This window comes from Rhipicephalus sanguineus, chromosome 7 (assembly GCF_013339695.2).
Source record: "Rhipicephalus sanguineus isolate Rsan-2018 chromosome 7, BIME_Rsan_1.4, whole genome shotgun sequence".
Taxonomy (NCBI): Eukaryota; Metazoa; Arthropoda; class Arachnida; order Ixodida; family Ixodidae; genus Rhipicephalus; species Rhipicephalus sanguineus.
Window position 1 is genome coordinate 84,418,945 of NC_051182.1, and position 17,809 is coordinate 84,436,753.

Genomic DNA, 17,809 nt, shown 5'->3' on the forward strand with positions numbered 1-17,809 from the left:
ACCCGGATATATCAAACCCGTGATTACAAAAGTGTTTATACATAGGTAATTCTACAAAATATTTTAGATGTAAAAATATATTCAAGGAAATTTTGCAACTGTTAGATATACACATCAATTATTTACATGTGGGTTCGATATATATACACGGGTTCGACTGTATATTTGTTTGTTCATTTATTTGAAACATTTTAATTTATCTTATACCTCATAAAACAATGACATGTCATTCATATTCGCAACTTTTATTTATTTTTATTTACAGGATTTCTGCTGGCTTCAAAGTGAAGCCATAAGCAGGAGTGGGTAACACATAAATATAGCACACTGAACATTCTCACAATATATTACGCACAGAAAATGCCGCGGACACACAGTTTCGAACGCGGTAAAAAAAAGAAAAATATGCAGTGCATGGCATGCAATTGCACATAGCATAATACCTATATAAATGCGTACTAACATCACTTGTGTACTAACAACGCATGTAAGCAAGCAAAGAAAAAAAAAATATCGTGCCAACGTCACAAAACAAAGAGTACAAATATGGCAGGAAGACATGCTATAAGTTCTTTAGCTCCGATAAGAATGACGCCACTGTCGCCGCCTCCACAATCCCACCAGGGAGGCGATTCCACTCGCGTACAGTTCGTGGGAAAAAAGAGCCCATGTACGAGTTCGTTCTACAAGAAAATTCCTGTAATTTTTTTGAGTGATCCGCCCGCGTGGGTCGTCGCACGACTTTTTCTATATACGCACTTGAATCAATGCCAAGCTTATCGTGATAGAGCAGGTACATATATTTTAATCTTTCGCGATATCGCCGCAAATGTAAAGCTTCCAAGTTCGCTGTCTGAAGCAAAGCAGTGACTGACGTAAGGCGATTGTATGAGCGAAAGATAAATCGAGCAGATTTTCTTTGTAGGTTTTCTAGTTTATCAATATTTTTCTTTGTGTATGGGTCCCAGACCACGCAGGCATATTCCAAAAGGGGACGAATGTAGGTTTTATATGCTAATAGTTTTATTTCTTGCGTTGACTGTCGTAACGATCTCCTAAGATATCCAAGCTTTTTCATGGCTTTCTTTTCTATAAAAGTGATATGTTCATTCCACCGGAGGTCTGAAGTGATTATTAAGCCTAAGTATTTATAACAATTTACAGCACTAAGACAGCGACCATTTATTGAATACTGGAAAGTAAGTGGTGCCTTCTTTCTTGAAATTGTCATTGAAACGGTTTTTGTAGTATTGATGCTCATCTGCCATCTTTCACACCAAATATGTAGTTTGTCCAGGGCACTACTTAATAATGCCTGGTCATCAGGTGTGTTTACTTCCTGATAAAGGATGCAATCGTCCGCGAACAGTTTGATTTTGACAGGTATATCGTTTACGATATCATTTATAAAAACTAAAAAGAATAGTGGCCCGAGAACCGACCCTTGGGGAATGCCTGATCGCACGGGCGCCGGGCGTGAACACGAGCCGCCAACTGATACGCATTGACTCCTAGACGATAAGTATGACTCTATCCATGAGAAAAGTGAGTTATTTTGTAATATGGGTTTTAATTTTAACAAAAGCTTATGGTGCGAGACGCGATCAAATGCCTTCTGGAAGTCCAAAAAAATTATATCGATTTGACTCTGTTTATCTAAGGCTGAGGCAAACTCGTGTATTGTCTCAAGGAGTTGGGTAACCGTCGACATTCCCTTACGGAAACCATGTTGTCGGCAATCAATCAATTTATTCTGTTGCAGAAAGTTTGACAGGTGCGTAAAAATAATATGTTCTAGCATTTTTGAGCAGGTACAAAGTAAAGATATTGGTCTGTATGACGTAATTAGTGAAGGATTTTCCGTCTTAGGGATCGGAACAACCTTCGCGCGCTTCCAATCTCTCGGGAGTTCTGCAGTGGACAATGTTTTTTTGAATATAATAGATAAATACTTTGAGCACCATTCTGCATACCTTACTAGAAATGCGTTCGGTATGCAATCAATTCCTGGTGATTTCTTTATATCGATTTTAAGCAGCAGTGATAAAACACCCTCTTCAGTTATTAAGTCAGAAATTTTAGGTACGTCCTGAGAAATCGCAAAATTTGGTTGTTTTCCATCGTCATTTGTGTAGACTGAACAGAAGAATTTGTTAAACGATGAGGCAAGGAGTGATTCATCAGTTACCAATTCTCCATCAATGAGGATTTTATATGCCTGTTGCTTCCTAGGTGACAAGTGTCGCCAGAACTTCGCAGGAGCAGAAAGCAAGAAGTTTTTCAAAGATATGTTGAAAAAGTAGTCTTTTGCCTTCTTTATGGTTTCATTTAACTGCAAACGCATATTAGAAAACTTTGATACATGAGGCGATGACGGGTTCTGGCGCAGTTTTTTGCGCATCTTCTTTAGTTTGCGTCCCGCTCGCACTACTTCCCTCGTCATCCAAGGGCGAGCTGATTGCGTTCTGATAATCTTTGAGGGCACATGACTTGAGACGCATTTCATAACAAGATTCTTGAAGAAACCCCACAAATCTTCGACAGAGCAACTACTTGACTCATACATATCACTGAAATCAGAAAACGATATATCTAACAGGTCAAGAACGGCGACGTCATCAGCACGAGTGAAATTTGGCACTACGCGTTTTTCCTTCACTTCTTTCCTTACGCGCAGTGGAATGCTTAAAGATAACAATCGATGGTCGGATACACCGTCATAGACGCACAAAGCAGGATTTCGACGAAGGATTCTGTCACTCACAAGAAAAAGATCCAAAATAGATTGTGCGTTACTTTGAACACGGGTGGGTTGTTTTACTAACTGTGTTAGGTCATGGAAAAGAACAATGTCGACCAAGGGCTCAGCAGCACTAGAAAGCGGTTCCGGGAAGTCCGCGTCCCAATTAACTTGAGGAATATTAAAATCGCCAGCTAACAATATATTACAAGTGCTTGTGTTGCAAGAACAAAGAAAATCATTAACACCATCAAAAAACGCCTTCTCGGCATTTGGAGGGCGGTAAAATGCACCCACAACCAGATTCATTTCCTCAAGGTGTATTTTAATAATGACACATTCAATACCGTCTCTATCAGAAAGCCTAGTCACATTGAGGTAGTTTTTAAACAGGACGGCCACACCACCACCACGAGAAGGTCTGTCTTTCCTATAAATGCCATATCCTGGGGGCGTTATTTCGTCGTCCTTAATATCTGAATGTAGCCAGGTTTCTGTTATTACAATCAGATGGGGTGCATGCGCTATTGTGATACTTTCCAGGTCATCAAGTTTATTAATGATGCTGCGGGCGTTAAACTGAATGCAGCGAAGTGAATTGCCTGATTGTGCTTCGGTTCACTGCTGAGATTCCTTAACGGCATTACCTTGAAGTGGCACTCGTTCGTTACGGTCTGCATCCCAAACGAACAGAACACCATTAACTCGGATTTTGTCGTAGATTAATTTCACCTTTTCGCCTGCCCTTCGATTTTCCGCCGTGCTTTCCCAAAGTTTTCTTCTTTTATGTCGTGTAACTTATTTAATATTCTCTTCATCTTTCAATTTATAACAAATGTTTATAAGAATAAAGTGTTTTTCGTGTATATAAATTTGTCAGTAACCATCTCGTCCTTGATAGAAAAATGCATAGACCAAGAATGCTCAATGGATACCGGCTATCCCGGTTCATCACTCCTTTAGTCCCCGATCTGTTATTCTGGAACCTTGTACTGTACTGCCGATCGATCTTAGGCAGGCACAGAACGTTGTTCTTTAATACTAGCACGACCAACGCAGGAAGAGTCAGCTGATGCCTTAAAGGGCCCATGAACCAACCCTCGGGCTTGCTGAGAAAACACAACCTGCGGATAGCACAGACTGCAATGAACACCTGAGCCCAATATTTCAGCCGCGCATGGCAAAGAGAGTTTAGCAGTTGAGCGCGAAGTTGCCATTTTCTGAGGCACCCTCTTTTCATACTGAGGCCTATGCTCACTCTCTTCGGAGCTGCCGGCGCCTGCTATTTGACGTCGAACAACACATGGCATGCTATTGGCTAATAGCCGACATAAATCAGAAGCGGCGCTGGGATCAGACGTGCTTCTTGCCACGGGCCGGCGCCGTGTTCCAGTCTGCTAACATTACACAGCGGGCCACACTCGCACATAAGGGTCACAACGGGTCAGTGGCATCGCGTTTCATCACGTGCTCAAGGTCGTGACGCGCGCTGACGCAACTTCTTTCCCCCTTGTAGCTTCCACAGCGCTCGTCGGGACGAGGGAAGAAAGAGCTTAAAGGGACACTAATGAGCAAAACGATTTTCCTCATATTAGTAAAGTACCCTTTCACGATACCATAAACACCACGCTTGCTGCGAGAAGACGCTTAGTAAGCGAGAAAACGCGCAAAAACATAATGTGGGTGGCGACGCCACGTTGAAGTTTCCGCACCATTCGCCGTGACGTCACATGTTTGGACGGCGCCTACTAGGGACTACGTAGTTCCTAATCGTAAAAATGAAGTACATTGTCCTCTTAGGGGGCCATAGACTTAACATACCAAGTTTGGGGTAATTTTGTTGAGCCAATGGCGCCAAAATGCGATAAATACACTTTGAAATCCGTGACGTCACGCGCGGACATTTCGGCGCGAAATTTAAAAATGAAACTTTGTACTAGATTTTCTCCTCTATTAATAAACCTATGATGGCGAAATTAACGACATTAGCGTTTTCAGAGCACAATTTATCGATGCAAACCGATTCATTGTTTCTCCTAAGCGTCCCTTTAAAGCGCGCAACATACCCTGCAACTCCGCTCGTTCTTGACGGATTCGAGAAGTTTTCGCGTCAATCGATTCGTTAGGCGATAAACTCCGATACGGAGGTCGTTTGATGATTGCCTGCAAAAGTGGTTGATAAGCCCTTTAAGACACACTTGAGCTGACAACTTAGCAAACACACAAACACTGCCTCCTTCATCCCTGTTCGACCATTGTTGTTGTTCTTTTTTATTGCTAAAGAAAAGTAGTGAGAACTGCGAAATATAGTTCAAGGACAGCGTCCCTGGCACCAGCCATTGCACGCACCCTCATCTTGGCCAGCGTCTCCTTGAGGTTGTCCAGTTGGTGAGCCGAAGACAGGGCCTCCAGCCGGATGTCGGTGAGTACCAGGTCCTTCTCGCGCAGCTGTTTCCTCAGCTCGCGCACCAGCTCGGGCCCGCCGTCTTCTTCATCGTGTTCGTTGAGCCTGTGGCACCGTTCAGACGGCCATCACATCTTTGTAGGTTGTGGATGTGAGGAGTAATCAACGCCGATAATAGAATAATTGTTATGGTTTAACATCCCCAAACCACGATATGAATATGAGGGACGCCGTAGTGGAGGGCTTCGGAAATTTCGACCACCTCGGTTTCTTTAACGTGCACCTAAACCTAAGCACACGAGCCTCTAGCACTGCGCTTTCACTGAAATGCGGCCGCCGCGGCCGGGATTCTATTTCGCGACCTTTGGGTCAGCAGTCGAGCACCATAATCACTAAACCACCGTGGCAGGTTAATCAATGCTGAGACGTACCTTCATGCCATCGGGCGCGAAATGCACTGAATTGCATAATCTGGTGCATAATGGGGTGCAAAATCTCCTCAACGGATTAAACCAATCCGACGCACGCGAGAGCAAAAGTATGATGTCTAAGCAGCGCTAAGTACACACACGTGCTCGTGCTCACAACACAACCGGCTGCAGCCCGACGGGCACCTCAACAATGACTAATGAAACCGTGGAATAGAACACGAGGAATTCGATTTTCTAAGGTCGATGGGAACAGTAGCTTTCAATATGACAGCACACTGTTCTTCCATACAAACATGTGTATATACTCACGAAGTACGTATTTCATGTTACATTTTGGACATACTGCCTTCGAAAGATGTACATCGTATAGCCGTGTAATGTATCACATATCACTCTATACAACTGTAATGACTAATTGGTCGTATTTTAGCAAAAACTGCGCAACAAATCCTAACGTGTCCGTTCAATGTATCCGACAAACATATCTCCAAGGTGTAGGCATCCCCTGAGGACATTAGCAGGCATAATCAGCTAGACTATATCCTGGAGTACCACGTCTGCAAACAAAAGACGCGTAGAACAGCAATCTTCGGCGCCCTTCGCGCACACCGCCATCGGCATGTACCGCCGATGCCTTTTTCACTTAAAGGGACGGACAACCAACTTTTGTGGTACCCGTTTTCTTGAGTGCAATGGGAAGCTTACCGGTCAGAGCTTCTAATCACGGAGTGGTAACGCGGAGAACGCCGTAAAACATTTGTAATCAGAGTTTTTCGATCTGCAGCGATTATGCAGTCTTAATATCACATGCTGCAAACAGTGAGAGCTGAGCGCGATAGCGATTATACGCCAGCAGTGGTGACAAGTTATGCCCTAAGTATGAAAAGGCAATGTTACGTTTGCAAAGCCTGCGGTGCCGCGACTACTGCTTTCTAGCCTATTAAATTATTTTACAATAGTTATAGCGTTTTTCTGGGGCTTCTTATAGAAGTACTTTGGCCGTACACAGGTCGCTTTATCACATTTTAGTCAAGCCAAGCCAAGCTTTCGAAAACGAAACAAGTGGTAGGATACACCAGCAGTCCTGTTCATGAAGTGGTAGCAATCCTCCACAGAACAGTAAGTCGATGGTATTATGCGAGCAGCAGCGCAAACTCGCGTGCTACTCTTCAAAAGTCCGATACGACGAGAACAGACGAGAGCAGAACTACGCGGGAAACGCCGCCGGACGCCGCGCGCATGCGCCGAAGCCTCTGTTTCACTGGAAGCCACAAAAGCAGCGCCGCATCTCATGCTTTACTTCTTTTACCTTAGAAACAAACGGGAATTGACAATAACATACATATTCAAATTTTCAGCCCTCGTTCTGGTGCGTGTAAAAGCATTAGGCTACGTACAGCAAATTGCTTAAGACTGCATACGTCTGGTTCATGGCGCTCGCGCTAGGCTGCGCGACATACCGGTTTTTGTTACTTTTAAACGCGATTTAAAAATATAAATTCTACTCAGATCGCGAAGAGTATTCTGGAATATGTCACTATAATTCACGGCCTTTTCATTTCCACCAGGATCTCATCACCCGTTCTGGCCAGTTGTCACACGGCGGACAGGAAAAAGACGGGACAAGCCCTGTCCGCCGTCTGTTCTTTTTGTGCTGTTAACCTTAAGTATGCACAACCAACTAGCCCAGTCAGCCACTTTATTAAGCCTTTTTCACAAGTGTCGCGATACTCGGCGGCCGGCCACGGAGCCCTCCCTCCCCGTCCCCTCCTTTAGTCGAGCCAGAAAGAAAACGAGCTCCGCAATGTATGCAAACATGAAAATAGAGCGATGACACGCATGCTGCTCACAAAGGCCTGCCATCGGTCCCCTGCTTTCAGGAGTAAAGGTAGGAAGTAAAGAGGGTCTTTGAATGCAACATCAGGGGACCTTGGTCGCCATTTTTGTCACAAGACATGTGTAGCAATAACCCCGCGCATTAAATAGTGGCGTGAAAGGTTATACTGAGTAAAGGTATGGGGCAGCGTTGGCGCCCCCTTTAGATGATTTGGGGCAGGGGGGGTGGGGGGTGGGCAAACCCCTTACCCCCTTCCCCTCCCCTCATGCGCACGCCTGTGCTCGTGACGTAGTGCTCTCGCTAGCGCTGTTAGCAGTAGTTGCCCTTTGGACTCGCTATGGGACAGAGGCATGTCTTTCGCTCGGAGGAACAGCGGGAATCGAAGGAGCGCCAACTCACACAGAAGAGCGAATGGGCGCGAAAAGGACGTGAAGCAGCTGCCACAGACCGTGCAGCCAGTGCAGTCGATTGCTTCGCCGGCTTCCATAATCACAGTAGTTGAAGGGTTCTGAATTTTAAAAATTTTGCACGATCTACGTGTGACACATCGTAGAGCTTCGGCATAGCGCGATGATTTACATGTATATACTTCATGTCCTCCATCAACATAATTTATTACTCTTTTTTCCCTTTTTCTTTTGTCTCCTGTGCAGAGGAGGAGGACAGATCATACTACCTCAGGCCGACCTCTCTGCCAGCTAATAAATTCTCTTTCTCTCTTTGATGGTTTACAGTGGGTTGCAACTTTTTCGACGAAGTACGCTCTTGTTGATTGGTTCGAACGTATATGCGACGTGACCAGGGGCGTAGCCAGACATTTTTTTCGGGGGGGGGGGGGGGGGGGGTTCAACCATACTTTATGTATGTTCATGCGTGCGTTTGTATTTGTGCGTGTATATATGTGGAAGCAACACTGAAAAATTTCAGGGGGGTGGGGGTTGAACCCCCTTCTTGGCTACGCCCCCTGGACATGACAGAATTTCACACGCTGAGATCCACTCACGCGTAGCTGGAGTGCGAGAGCTCGCCGTTCTCGGCGCAGCACCCAGGCGGCGAGTGCGGCAGGCCGTTGGCGGCAACCAGTGAGGGTGGACTGCCTAGTCCCAGCAGCGGTGAGTTGGGAGTCGACGAGTCCGAGTGGAGCGCTCGAATGTCTTCGACGTCCGACACCGAGCCGTGCCGGTTCTTCTTGCTCCGGGAGAACGCCTTGCTGAACGAACTCCGAAGCTGCTTAGGAAAAGGACACAAAAACAAAAGGCTTGTCAGTCACTGCACATAATTATAGGCGGCGTGTACAAGTGATCAACTACATGATCTGATGCACACAGCTCATGTCCTTTCCACCAGAACACGAACTGTTCGACCGTGCAAATCGTCTTTGCGGTGTTCCGCAAAATGGCGCAAGTGTTAGAAAAAGGAAACTCACAACCGCCCGCTTGTAGCCCGAAGCCGCAAGGAAATCCATACAGATTTCTCAGGAAGAGAGCTTATTCGTTGCCCAAACTTCGTACTTTTCCGGGGATCGAACCCGGGACCAACCCCTTTCTTGGGCGGTCGCTCTTCCAATTGAGCTATCCAGGAAGCTAGCAAATGGCAGCGCGAGGGCGAATTACTCTACGACTCGAAGCGCCTGGACACAACATTGCAAAACCACAGAATTGATTTTCAATATTCTGTAACGATGCGCTTTGAGTTGTCGACTAACTTGCCCTCGCGCTGCCACCTGCTAGGTTCCTGGTTAGCTCAACTGGTAGAGCGACCGCCCCAGAAAGGGGTTTGTCCCGGGTTCGATCTCCGGACCAGGACACATTTTTCGGCTAGGAAGCTTTCTTTCTGAGAAATCCGTATAGATTTCCGTGTGGCTTTGTGCTACAAACGGGTGTTTGTAAATTCCTTAACCCATATATGCCCAAACTCAGAAAAAATGACAAAACAAATATTTTTTTTACAAAAAGCGTACTTCTAGCCTCAACAGAAAGCACAAGTTTTTAATTTACTGCCAGGTAAACGTAACACTGTTTTTCAAGCCACCCTATAAATATGGGACGCTGGGCATTAGAGGTGCTAGGTGCGGGTGCGGTCAGCCTTGAAACATTTCACGTGCACACCGACATTGCACTTCTTCCTCTCCATCACGTATTTCATACAAAGCATGCGTTTGCCCGGAGAAATCGGTCGGCATTTCACATGCACTTCTGACGTCTTTCACACAAAGCACGCGCTTGCCCGGAGAAAGCGGTCGGCACGTGGCAGCATGAAAAGAAAGTAATGTCTAGGCTTGCACACGTTGAGAATGAGGCCTGCTTGATGTGCTGTAGGTGGCGCTAGTCATCAGCTAAAGAAATAGCGATGTTGGAGTGCATCAAAGAAGCGTCCTGTATGTAGGACAGTGGGCATATATGGGTTAACTGCTGGACCTGTCCGAACTGTCGCAGTATAATTTTCCACCTTTTTCGGCTGTATTCAAGCCCACATACTTGTATTTGTATTAATTGGACGTGGTTCCACTCCCGATGCATCAGAAAGATAGTGTCGCCCTTACAATCGAAAGAATATGTGCTTATTGGGCAGATTTAGTTGAACGTCCGCAACAACGTACGGACGCAGCCTGCCATAGGAAATGGCTGGCAGGCTGCGTCCGTACCTTGTTGCGGACGCCCAACTAAATCTGTCTATTATCTTTCTTGCAGCGCCCCTCAAAAGCCTTCCTGAACGTGTAAGCAAATCACAAAATGTTCGTTAAAGCAGGCTTCACCGCTATGTGAACCTCTGAGAGGTGAAGCCAGCTTCGCTAGGTTTGTTATAGCGCAAGTAATGGCCAACATGTCACGAACAATATCTGTGTGGCTCAGAATGGATGCGGACGTGTGTGGGTATGTTCACGTGCGCACGCGGCGTATTCGCGTGGATGCGTACGCGAAAGTGACAGTGCTGACATGACCCTTGCAGGAACCGGCATATCAATGAGCAAATCAAGCCACATGCTATTGAGCTTAAACCTTCGGGCATCCCAACTAGGTAGCCGCCAAAGAAATGGCAAAGCCAGGGTGCGCGGTACACACACATCCTGAATATGACTGAATTGTACATTTGTGATGGCGAGATACAGTGATGCCACAGATTTGGCGCGTTAACAGCCACAAATTGCAGAATGACGTCATCTCTTTATGTTTACGTTACCTCTTGGATTTTTTATTCATTTTCTCTCTCTCTCTCCTTCTCTCTGGAGCACGTAAGCATCGTTTGTAAGACTATGCTTTGCGCGCAGCATGCTAGATGCGTCTGCGGACTCACACAGCTAGTCGTATTGATCAGGCCGTCGGCTAGAGAGTTTGTCCTCAGTAGGAACATAGCACGCCCACGCACATGGCCTTACCCGAAATGTCAATCTACGGTAGCAGGGACATCATAAAGCATATTATAAAGATTTAGGTAACCTTAACGTACCATTTAGGTGTCTTTAATGGCACTAGGCCATAGCGTGTGGTGAAGCTTTGAGAAGCGCAGAGGCCTCGGATCGCAGAGGCGACGTAGAAGGAAGTGCGTCGTTAAGATCTGCTTCACCAGGTGCCGCAACGATCCTAGGAGCTCACAAGAAAGCCGTCTGATGACTGAATGAACTTATTCAAGTAATTATCATTATTACCCTGGCAATTAATTGGTCCCTGTCTTAAGTAAACTTATACAACACCTATCATATTTATCCAATGCAACTCTCAACTTTAACCACTACATTCTTTTTATATGAGTTTCGGGGTTTCCGGACACAGCCAGAAATCTCAGCTTCCGGTTGACAAGAAGCGGACCGGAAGTCGCCGAGCATGGAACATAACGCCGCTAGAAGCTAGCGCCATAAAACACACTAGACAATAAGCGCGTGCTCAATGTCCATATCGCGTCAAGGACGTGCCCCTTTAGATGAAAATTGCTGACTGGTGGAGGACCAGCGACAAGTGTGTTACGACCAAGAGCGTCTTTTCGCTCACCCATCCTTTCTTCTTCTTGTGCTTGTTCTTGGAGCACTCCTCGTGCCTGGTTGAGGCATTGCTGCAGGCGCTGGAAGCCGAGTTGACGCTCGACATGGAGTCGGCCGACAGCTGGCGCGACATCTGCTGGTCTTGAAGCGCTGAGCACAACAGAGCCAATGCAGCAGAGTGAGTAAAAACAAAACCAAACACTATGATTGAGACATACGCTGGAAAAAAAAGTCAGTAAGCATGCACTCAATGCACCCAGAATATGACTTGTTGATAATGGCTGAGGGTGCACATAAACCCTCCAGGAGCAAAGTGCCCAACAAGGCATGAATGCCGACAGGGCGTACGTTGTGTATGTTTCTTAGAAGCATATCACAATTTCGTAAGGCGCCAGGAGAGTGGGAGCCGTACGCGGATTTGCCTAAACTTCTTCATATCTGCCATCCAACAACTATGCGACATTATAGACTGGTCATTATTAACAACCCATTGTACTGTAATAGCAACAATTGGCGAATGCAGAGACATCTTGGCTTCATGGGCTTAGCATAAAATTCCTTAGAAACTCAGCGAAGCTAGATAAAACGTTATTTAACCACTATGTCGCCGGTACATCTCACCATAAGCACGAATTCGCACAAAGCCCGTAATTTTTGGTATTGAACATTTGCGGCGCCATCGTTACGTCTAGTCATACTACTGGGAAACAAACTCAAAGCCGACAACCACAGTCACATGCAGAGTTAGTCTGTGGAGCTGTACGCCAGCTCAACAACCTAAGTGCGGTTAGTGAAGCGAGGCGTAAGGTAGGAGAGAGAGTGAAGGGAAGGGTGCGGGGAGGTCGGGGTGTGTCGGGTGACTGCTCACCACCGGCGGCAGCGTCCTTGGGCGTGTTAAAGGTATGGCGGCGAACTAGGTTAGTCGAACCACCACCACCACCACCACCAGGGGGCGCGCCGTTAGCGGGGGTCATACTTCGCTGCACGGCCGCCATCGACTGCAACGCCATCTTGGTGAGACCGGCCTCGGCGCTCTGCTTCTTCAGCGCTTCAATGGTGCTGCGCAGTTCTGTCAGTTCCGAGTCCTGCGCAGGAGAGGAGGAGGACATAAGATATATGAAGTGGACTGACGTAGCCAGAGCGGGGAAGGGGGGTTAAGACCCCACTCCCGCAATTTTTCAATCTTGCACGTGTTTGCAAATACGCCCACATATAAACACACACAAACGAACATACACAAAGAATCGTTGATCCCCCCCCCCCCTTTAGAAAGTTCTGACTATGCCCCGGTGAAGTGACGTGCTTCGCAGAAGAAATTGTGAGGCAAAAAAAATTATTTGTGCAACGAAAGCTGTACTTTCTTTATAAGTTGGTTGATCTGCGCTGGAAGCTCAACACGACAGTTTCTGAGAAGGCCTAAGTATGAGCAAATATCGCGAAAACCGTCACCCTAAGGATTGAGTGGTGTATAGGGGTAGTCATTATCACTGAGTCGGTGAAGCAATGATTCACTTTTATTCCCTGCATGTAACTGAAAATGCGCATGGGCATCTCGTGCAACATATGATTTATTGCGAACTGCAATATCTAGCCTGTTTTGCACCGCTCTTTTCGAGGGAAAAAAAATGCCTTTAGAATGTCGCCATGGTCGAGAGGGATCGAATCACGTTCCTCAAGCGCAGCATCTCTACTCTCTAACACCGCACTAAGATGCACGCAGGCAACGAGGGTTTGCTCCTCGGCGTTTTCTTGTACCAGACGCTACAAATGTCTGAGACCACGTAAAAGAAGGCAAAGTTTGCGTCGATTTCGCGGGTGCGCTGCTAGATGGCGCAGATTGTCCAGAACGAGGCAGGGCAGGCGCTCGACTGCTGACCCGAAGGTCGCGGGATCGAATCGCGGCCGCGGCGGCTGCATTTTCGATGGAGGCGAAAATGTCTGAGGCCCGTGTACCTAGATTTAGGTGCACGTTAAAGAACCCCTGGTAGTCGAAATTTCCGGAGCTCTCCACTACGGCGTCTCTCATAATCATATCGTGGTTTTGGGACGTTAAACCCCAGATATTATTATTATTATTAACGAGGCAGGGCAGAGGGAGCCATATGCAGCACATGGCACATACGTTGACATGCTTTTGGCGGCATCAGAGGAGTGTGTAACGCCGCTTGAATGCTAAGTACCTGAACAGTTGAAGTCTGATAGATTGTGCGTGAAGTTGCGTTTAGTCCCCGAAAGAAACTAAAGGACTAGCACACTGCACTTGAATAATCAGTAACGAGGAAAATCGTTACGGCCTTTCGTTTCGTGTTCTGAGTTTTGTACTGCACACTAACTCGTGTGCAGGTGCGCTCCCCAGATAGTTCGCTCGATTGTGGAATTGAATATAAGTTGCGTAAATATGATTTAGATACGAATTCCTTTCAACTTCACTTATTGTACTGAAAAGGTGGCAGCGTGTATGACATGAAGAGCATCTGCAGAATGGTTGGTGAACTTCTGGAGCATAACTTTGCCAGATGGATGATTTGATAGCACGAGAGTTAGCAAAGAACTTTCACGCACCTTTTGTTCAGCAGTAACGGTGAGGTGCTGAAGCCGTGACGTCATATTGGACAAGGACTGCTCGAAGGCTGCCACCATGTGCGCCTGCGCATAAAAAAGACAAAACTCGTGGTTAGTCATGGCTTCCCAGAGTGCCTGCATGAATAGACACTAACTCGGTCGGTTGTCGATTGCAAAGTTGTACCTGACTATATAGGTGACAAAGTTGTACTGACTATAAGAAATCTTGCGACTCAACTATGCTGACAAAGCCCCCACAATCTAACCTTGAGAACACGCGACACCAGCACCCGACATAACGCAGTGACCGCATGCGCCACTTCACCCGTCACACAGTTGCCATTTATAACCCATCAACATAGAGCAATCTGTACGTTATCACTTTTTTTTCTTTTAATGGCTCGTACCTCATAATTTTATGTATGTACCCCACGATACAACAATATCAAAAATGGCATTTTGAGACTTCCTTGACATAGTAAAGTTGTGTGCCTTGCTTAACTGCACAAAAATGTGACGTTTGGCCCGTTTGGCCACAGGTAGAGATGGCCTCCCCAAAATCACACACACACACACACACACACACACACACACACACACACACACACACACACACACACACACACATATATATATATATATATATATATATATATATATATATATATATATATATATATATATATCTATATATATAGCCTGACCTTTATCAAGACCAAAGGTTAGGCTCTGACCGAAACGACGACATAGTAAATTAAGTTTTCTTGAAGTTCCACCTCTCATACTTATACGGCAACCAGCCATATATATATATATATATATATAAGACAAGCGGAACAGCAGTAACAGTGATAACGGTTAGACAGTTCACTCGGCTTTATTGGCGGTAAAGCGACTTAGGCTATGATGGCGCGTAAAAACAATGACAACATAGAAAGGGAACAATGAAACAATAAAACACTGTCAAACAGCCACCTTTCCTTAATATAAAAAATGGCTAAATCTAATGAAGGAACTCCGATCCAGTGACGCCCTGTTTCTGGGTTCCCAGTATACGCGCAACAAGGCAAACGAAACGCGCAATAAACAGAGCGCGCGCAGGAGCGGATAAGTTGTGTCTGACACGCAAGACGCGAGAAGGTGTGTTCAGTTCGGGCCGAATATGAGGAAAAGACGCGCCCGAATCGCCCCATATACAGACGTTGCAACGATTGGCGCGGAAGGACGCTCCACGGAGGCGGGAAACCGTCAATGAAAAGCCGTCACCGCAACTGTACGCGACACGTACGGACACGCACGGACAGACAGACTTACGCGCGCATCGATCTCCAACACGCGTGACGGGTACAAGCAGGCGCAATGGTTGCAGGGTTTGTCGTCGATTCGGTCAACGAGCTCTTTGTCTATAGCACCGACATCGTGCGGCGACCCGTGTAAAGGGGCCAAGGGCACATGCTTCGCGTTCGGCTCACGTTTCTGCGATCCACTTTATCGACAAGCAAGACAGATACGGACGTGTCATTGTTATGTCAGCGTACAACACACTCATGTTGTCGCTCGAGGTACGTCAGCAGGGAAGGAAGCCTCGACGGGGAGCGATCGAACGTCTATGGAGCCTTCGAGGCAGCATCGGCAGCGGCGGGATATACCGAGAACAATCAGATACGACAGCGATAGTCTGTCTTCATTGCTGCTGTTAGAGCGCGTGTGTGGTAGCGCTCAATACACGCACGAATACAAACGCACGCACGAACATACGCAATGTAAGTCCCCCCCCCCCCCCCCCCCTCCACCGCCCGAAAAAAATTTCTGGTTACACTTCTGATCTGAGTAACGGAGCTCCGTAGACGCTTCCGGTAATTCCGGACGGAAGGGCGCAGCTGGACGCATAAATTTTGAAAAAGATTATATATTACAACTCCTTCAGTTGCTGCAAACACACACATCGTAAGAAAAGCTGGGAAAGAGAAACACTAGGCGCTTGTGCTGTCTTGTCTCCTTCGCTTGTGTTCGCGTGTCTGCAGTCCGCCCTTTTCTTCGTTAAGGATGAATGCCTACATGCTTTCTCAACGTTTCTGTCGTTCTGAACGCATGGTATGGCACACGCGAGGCGAGATGCGACGGCCTATGCCATCGTCCGTGTTGATGCGGCCGTCGTGCGCGGCCTTGAGTACCAGATTGGCGCAATTTGCAATGGCTATTCCGTCCCGGCCAAGATGTACAGGTGCTGCGAGTTGCGAAACGGAAACGCGCGCGCATGCCGCGTGGTGCAACTGCTCCACCCCCGGCGCACCTATACAGAAGACGAGATCATTACGTGTGTACGATCGCACCTGCGATGTGGCAACTCGGCTGCCACAGTGCCTCACACTTGGCGCGAACGAGCGTCACATCAGTTTTTGCACCGCACGCCGCGTTTTCAAGCCCAGCGTCTTTGTTGATGCTGCGTCTGTGGATTATATGCTAATGGTGATGATGAATATAGCTCGGCCCTTCGTAATAGGCTTGCCGCTTCCAACCGCCCACTCGTTACGTTATCCGCATGGTTTGACGCCTGGTGCGATTCCATATGCTTCCGCGAGACAATACTTACATCTGTTAACGTGACTGCTTTCCCGACATGGCGACTGTATAGTGTCTTTTTCCAAAGTGGTTTCAAGCACGGGCGTGGCTCTATGGTAGAATACTTGACTGCCACCCATGATGTACCTGGATTCGATTCCGGCTCGAACAGTGATTTTTTATTAAGGCCACGTGAGTGTTTCCACCGAACGCCGCGTTTTCCAAGGCCAGCGTCTGACGAGCCGCTTAATTAAGGCGCTCCTTCATAAGCAGTACAAAGGACGCCACTGTACAAAGGAACGGTAATGGTGTACAAAGATCGCAAGCAGGGAGCACGTGGGGCGCTTTATGTATACACAGAGAGGCTTTGGCGCGCTGTGGCTAAAACTCTCTACATAAGGGGTGTTCAGAAATCCTGTACCCAGTTGACTCAGCGCACCTCAATCTCATCTTTTCTAGGGCAAGATGTCTTAACGACTCAGAAAACGTGTGAGAGACTGCACGCTTATTATACTGCTTCAATTATACTGCACTGTGCAAACTGTATGGTAACAAGAGTATGCCTTCCGCAGTCGAATGCGTTCCCGCTATATAAGGACATTAGAGAGTTTTAGTGCCCGGGCCCCCAAGCGGCCCGCGTACGCACGCTCTTGCGTTCCTTTGTACACCCAGCCGCATCCACGGAGAATACAAAGGAACGCAAGGGCTTACGTACCCAAGCCGCTTTGGGGCCGCGGCACTAAAACTCTCTATTAGGGTTTCTTCTTTTAACGTCACGAAAATGGCATTGCAATTCCTAAGGCATTTGGAAGTTAAATGTCGCTCTCTGTGCCCGACATTGCAAAGGTATACATGATTTTCACAGTGAGAGCCTCCACTGCCAGGACACGTATACATGCGCTATACTAAAGCAGTGCTTCGTTTGCCACATCGATTTCAGCCCCGCAAGCGCAAATAATGCAGAAGCTACTGTCGTGTCGTAACGCGGAACTATTTCCACATCCGTGGCCTTCAAAGCAAGACGTGTTAAGTGCGACGCATGTGGAGCGGAGATATCGCGGAATCAAGCAGCGTGCATCTGCATAAACGGCCGGGCGCTCTTACGCATGCTGGCACGTTCCACATTCGTGCGCGAGAAAGTGTGAAGGCCACGAAAGCATGGATTACGTAAAGACTTAAGCCGCGACGACCTCGCCGATGGCTGGAAAAGCAAGTAAAGATAACACAAGAAAAAAATCGGGAGTTTCCCGTTCAGAAATCAAGATAACGATTATGGGGCACACAGGCCGAAGTGTGC

The 17,809-nt window shown here is 47.0% G+C and overlaps 1 protein-coding gene across 1 annotated transcript in view; it reads right to left on the reverse strand.

The window, feature by feature from the left end:
- LOC119399576 (neuron navigator 2-like) overlaps positions 1-17,809 on the reverse strand; it is a 297,894-nt gene that overhangs the window by 16,451 nt on the left and 263,634 nt on the right. The window contains 5 exon segments of the mRNA XM_037666382.2: positions 5,090-5,249; positions 8,416-8,642; positions 11,399-11,538; positions 12,257-12,473; positions 13,951-14,034. Of these exon segments, the coding sequence (XP_037522310.2) occupies positions 5,090-5,249; positions 8,416-8,642; positions 11,399-11,538; positions 12,257-12,473; positions 13,951-14,034 (828 nt within the window).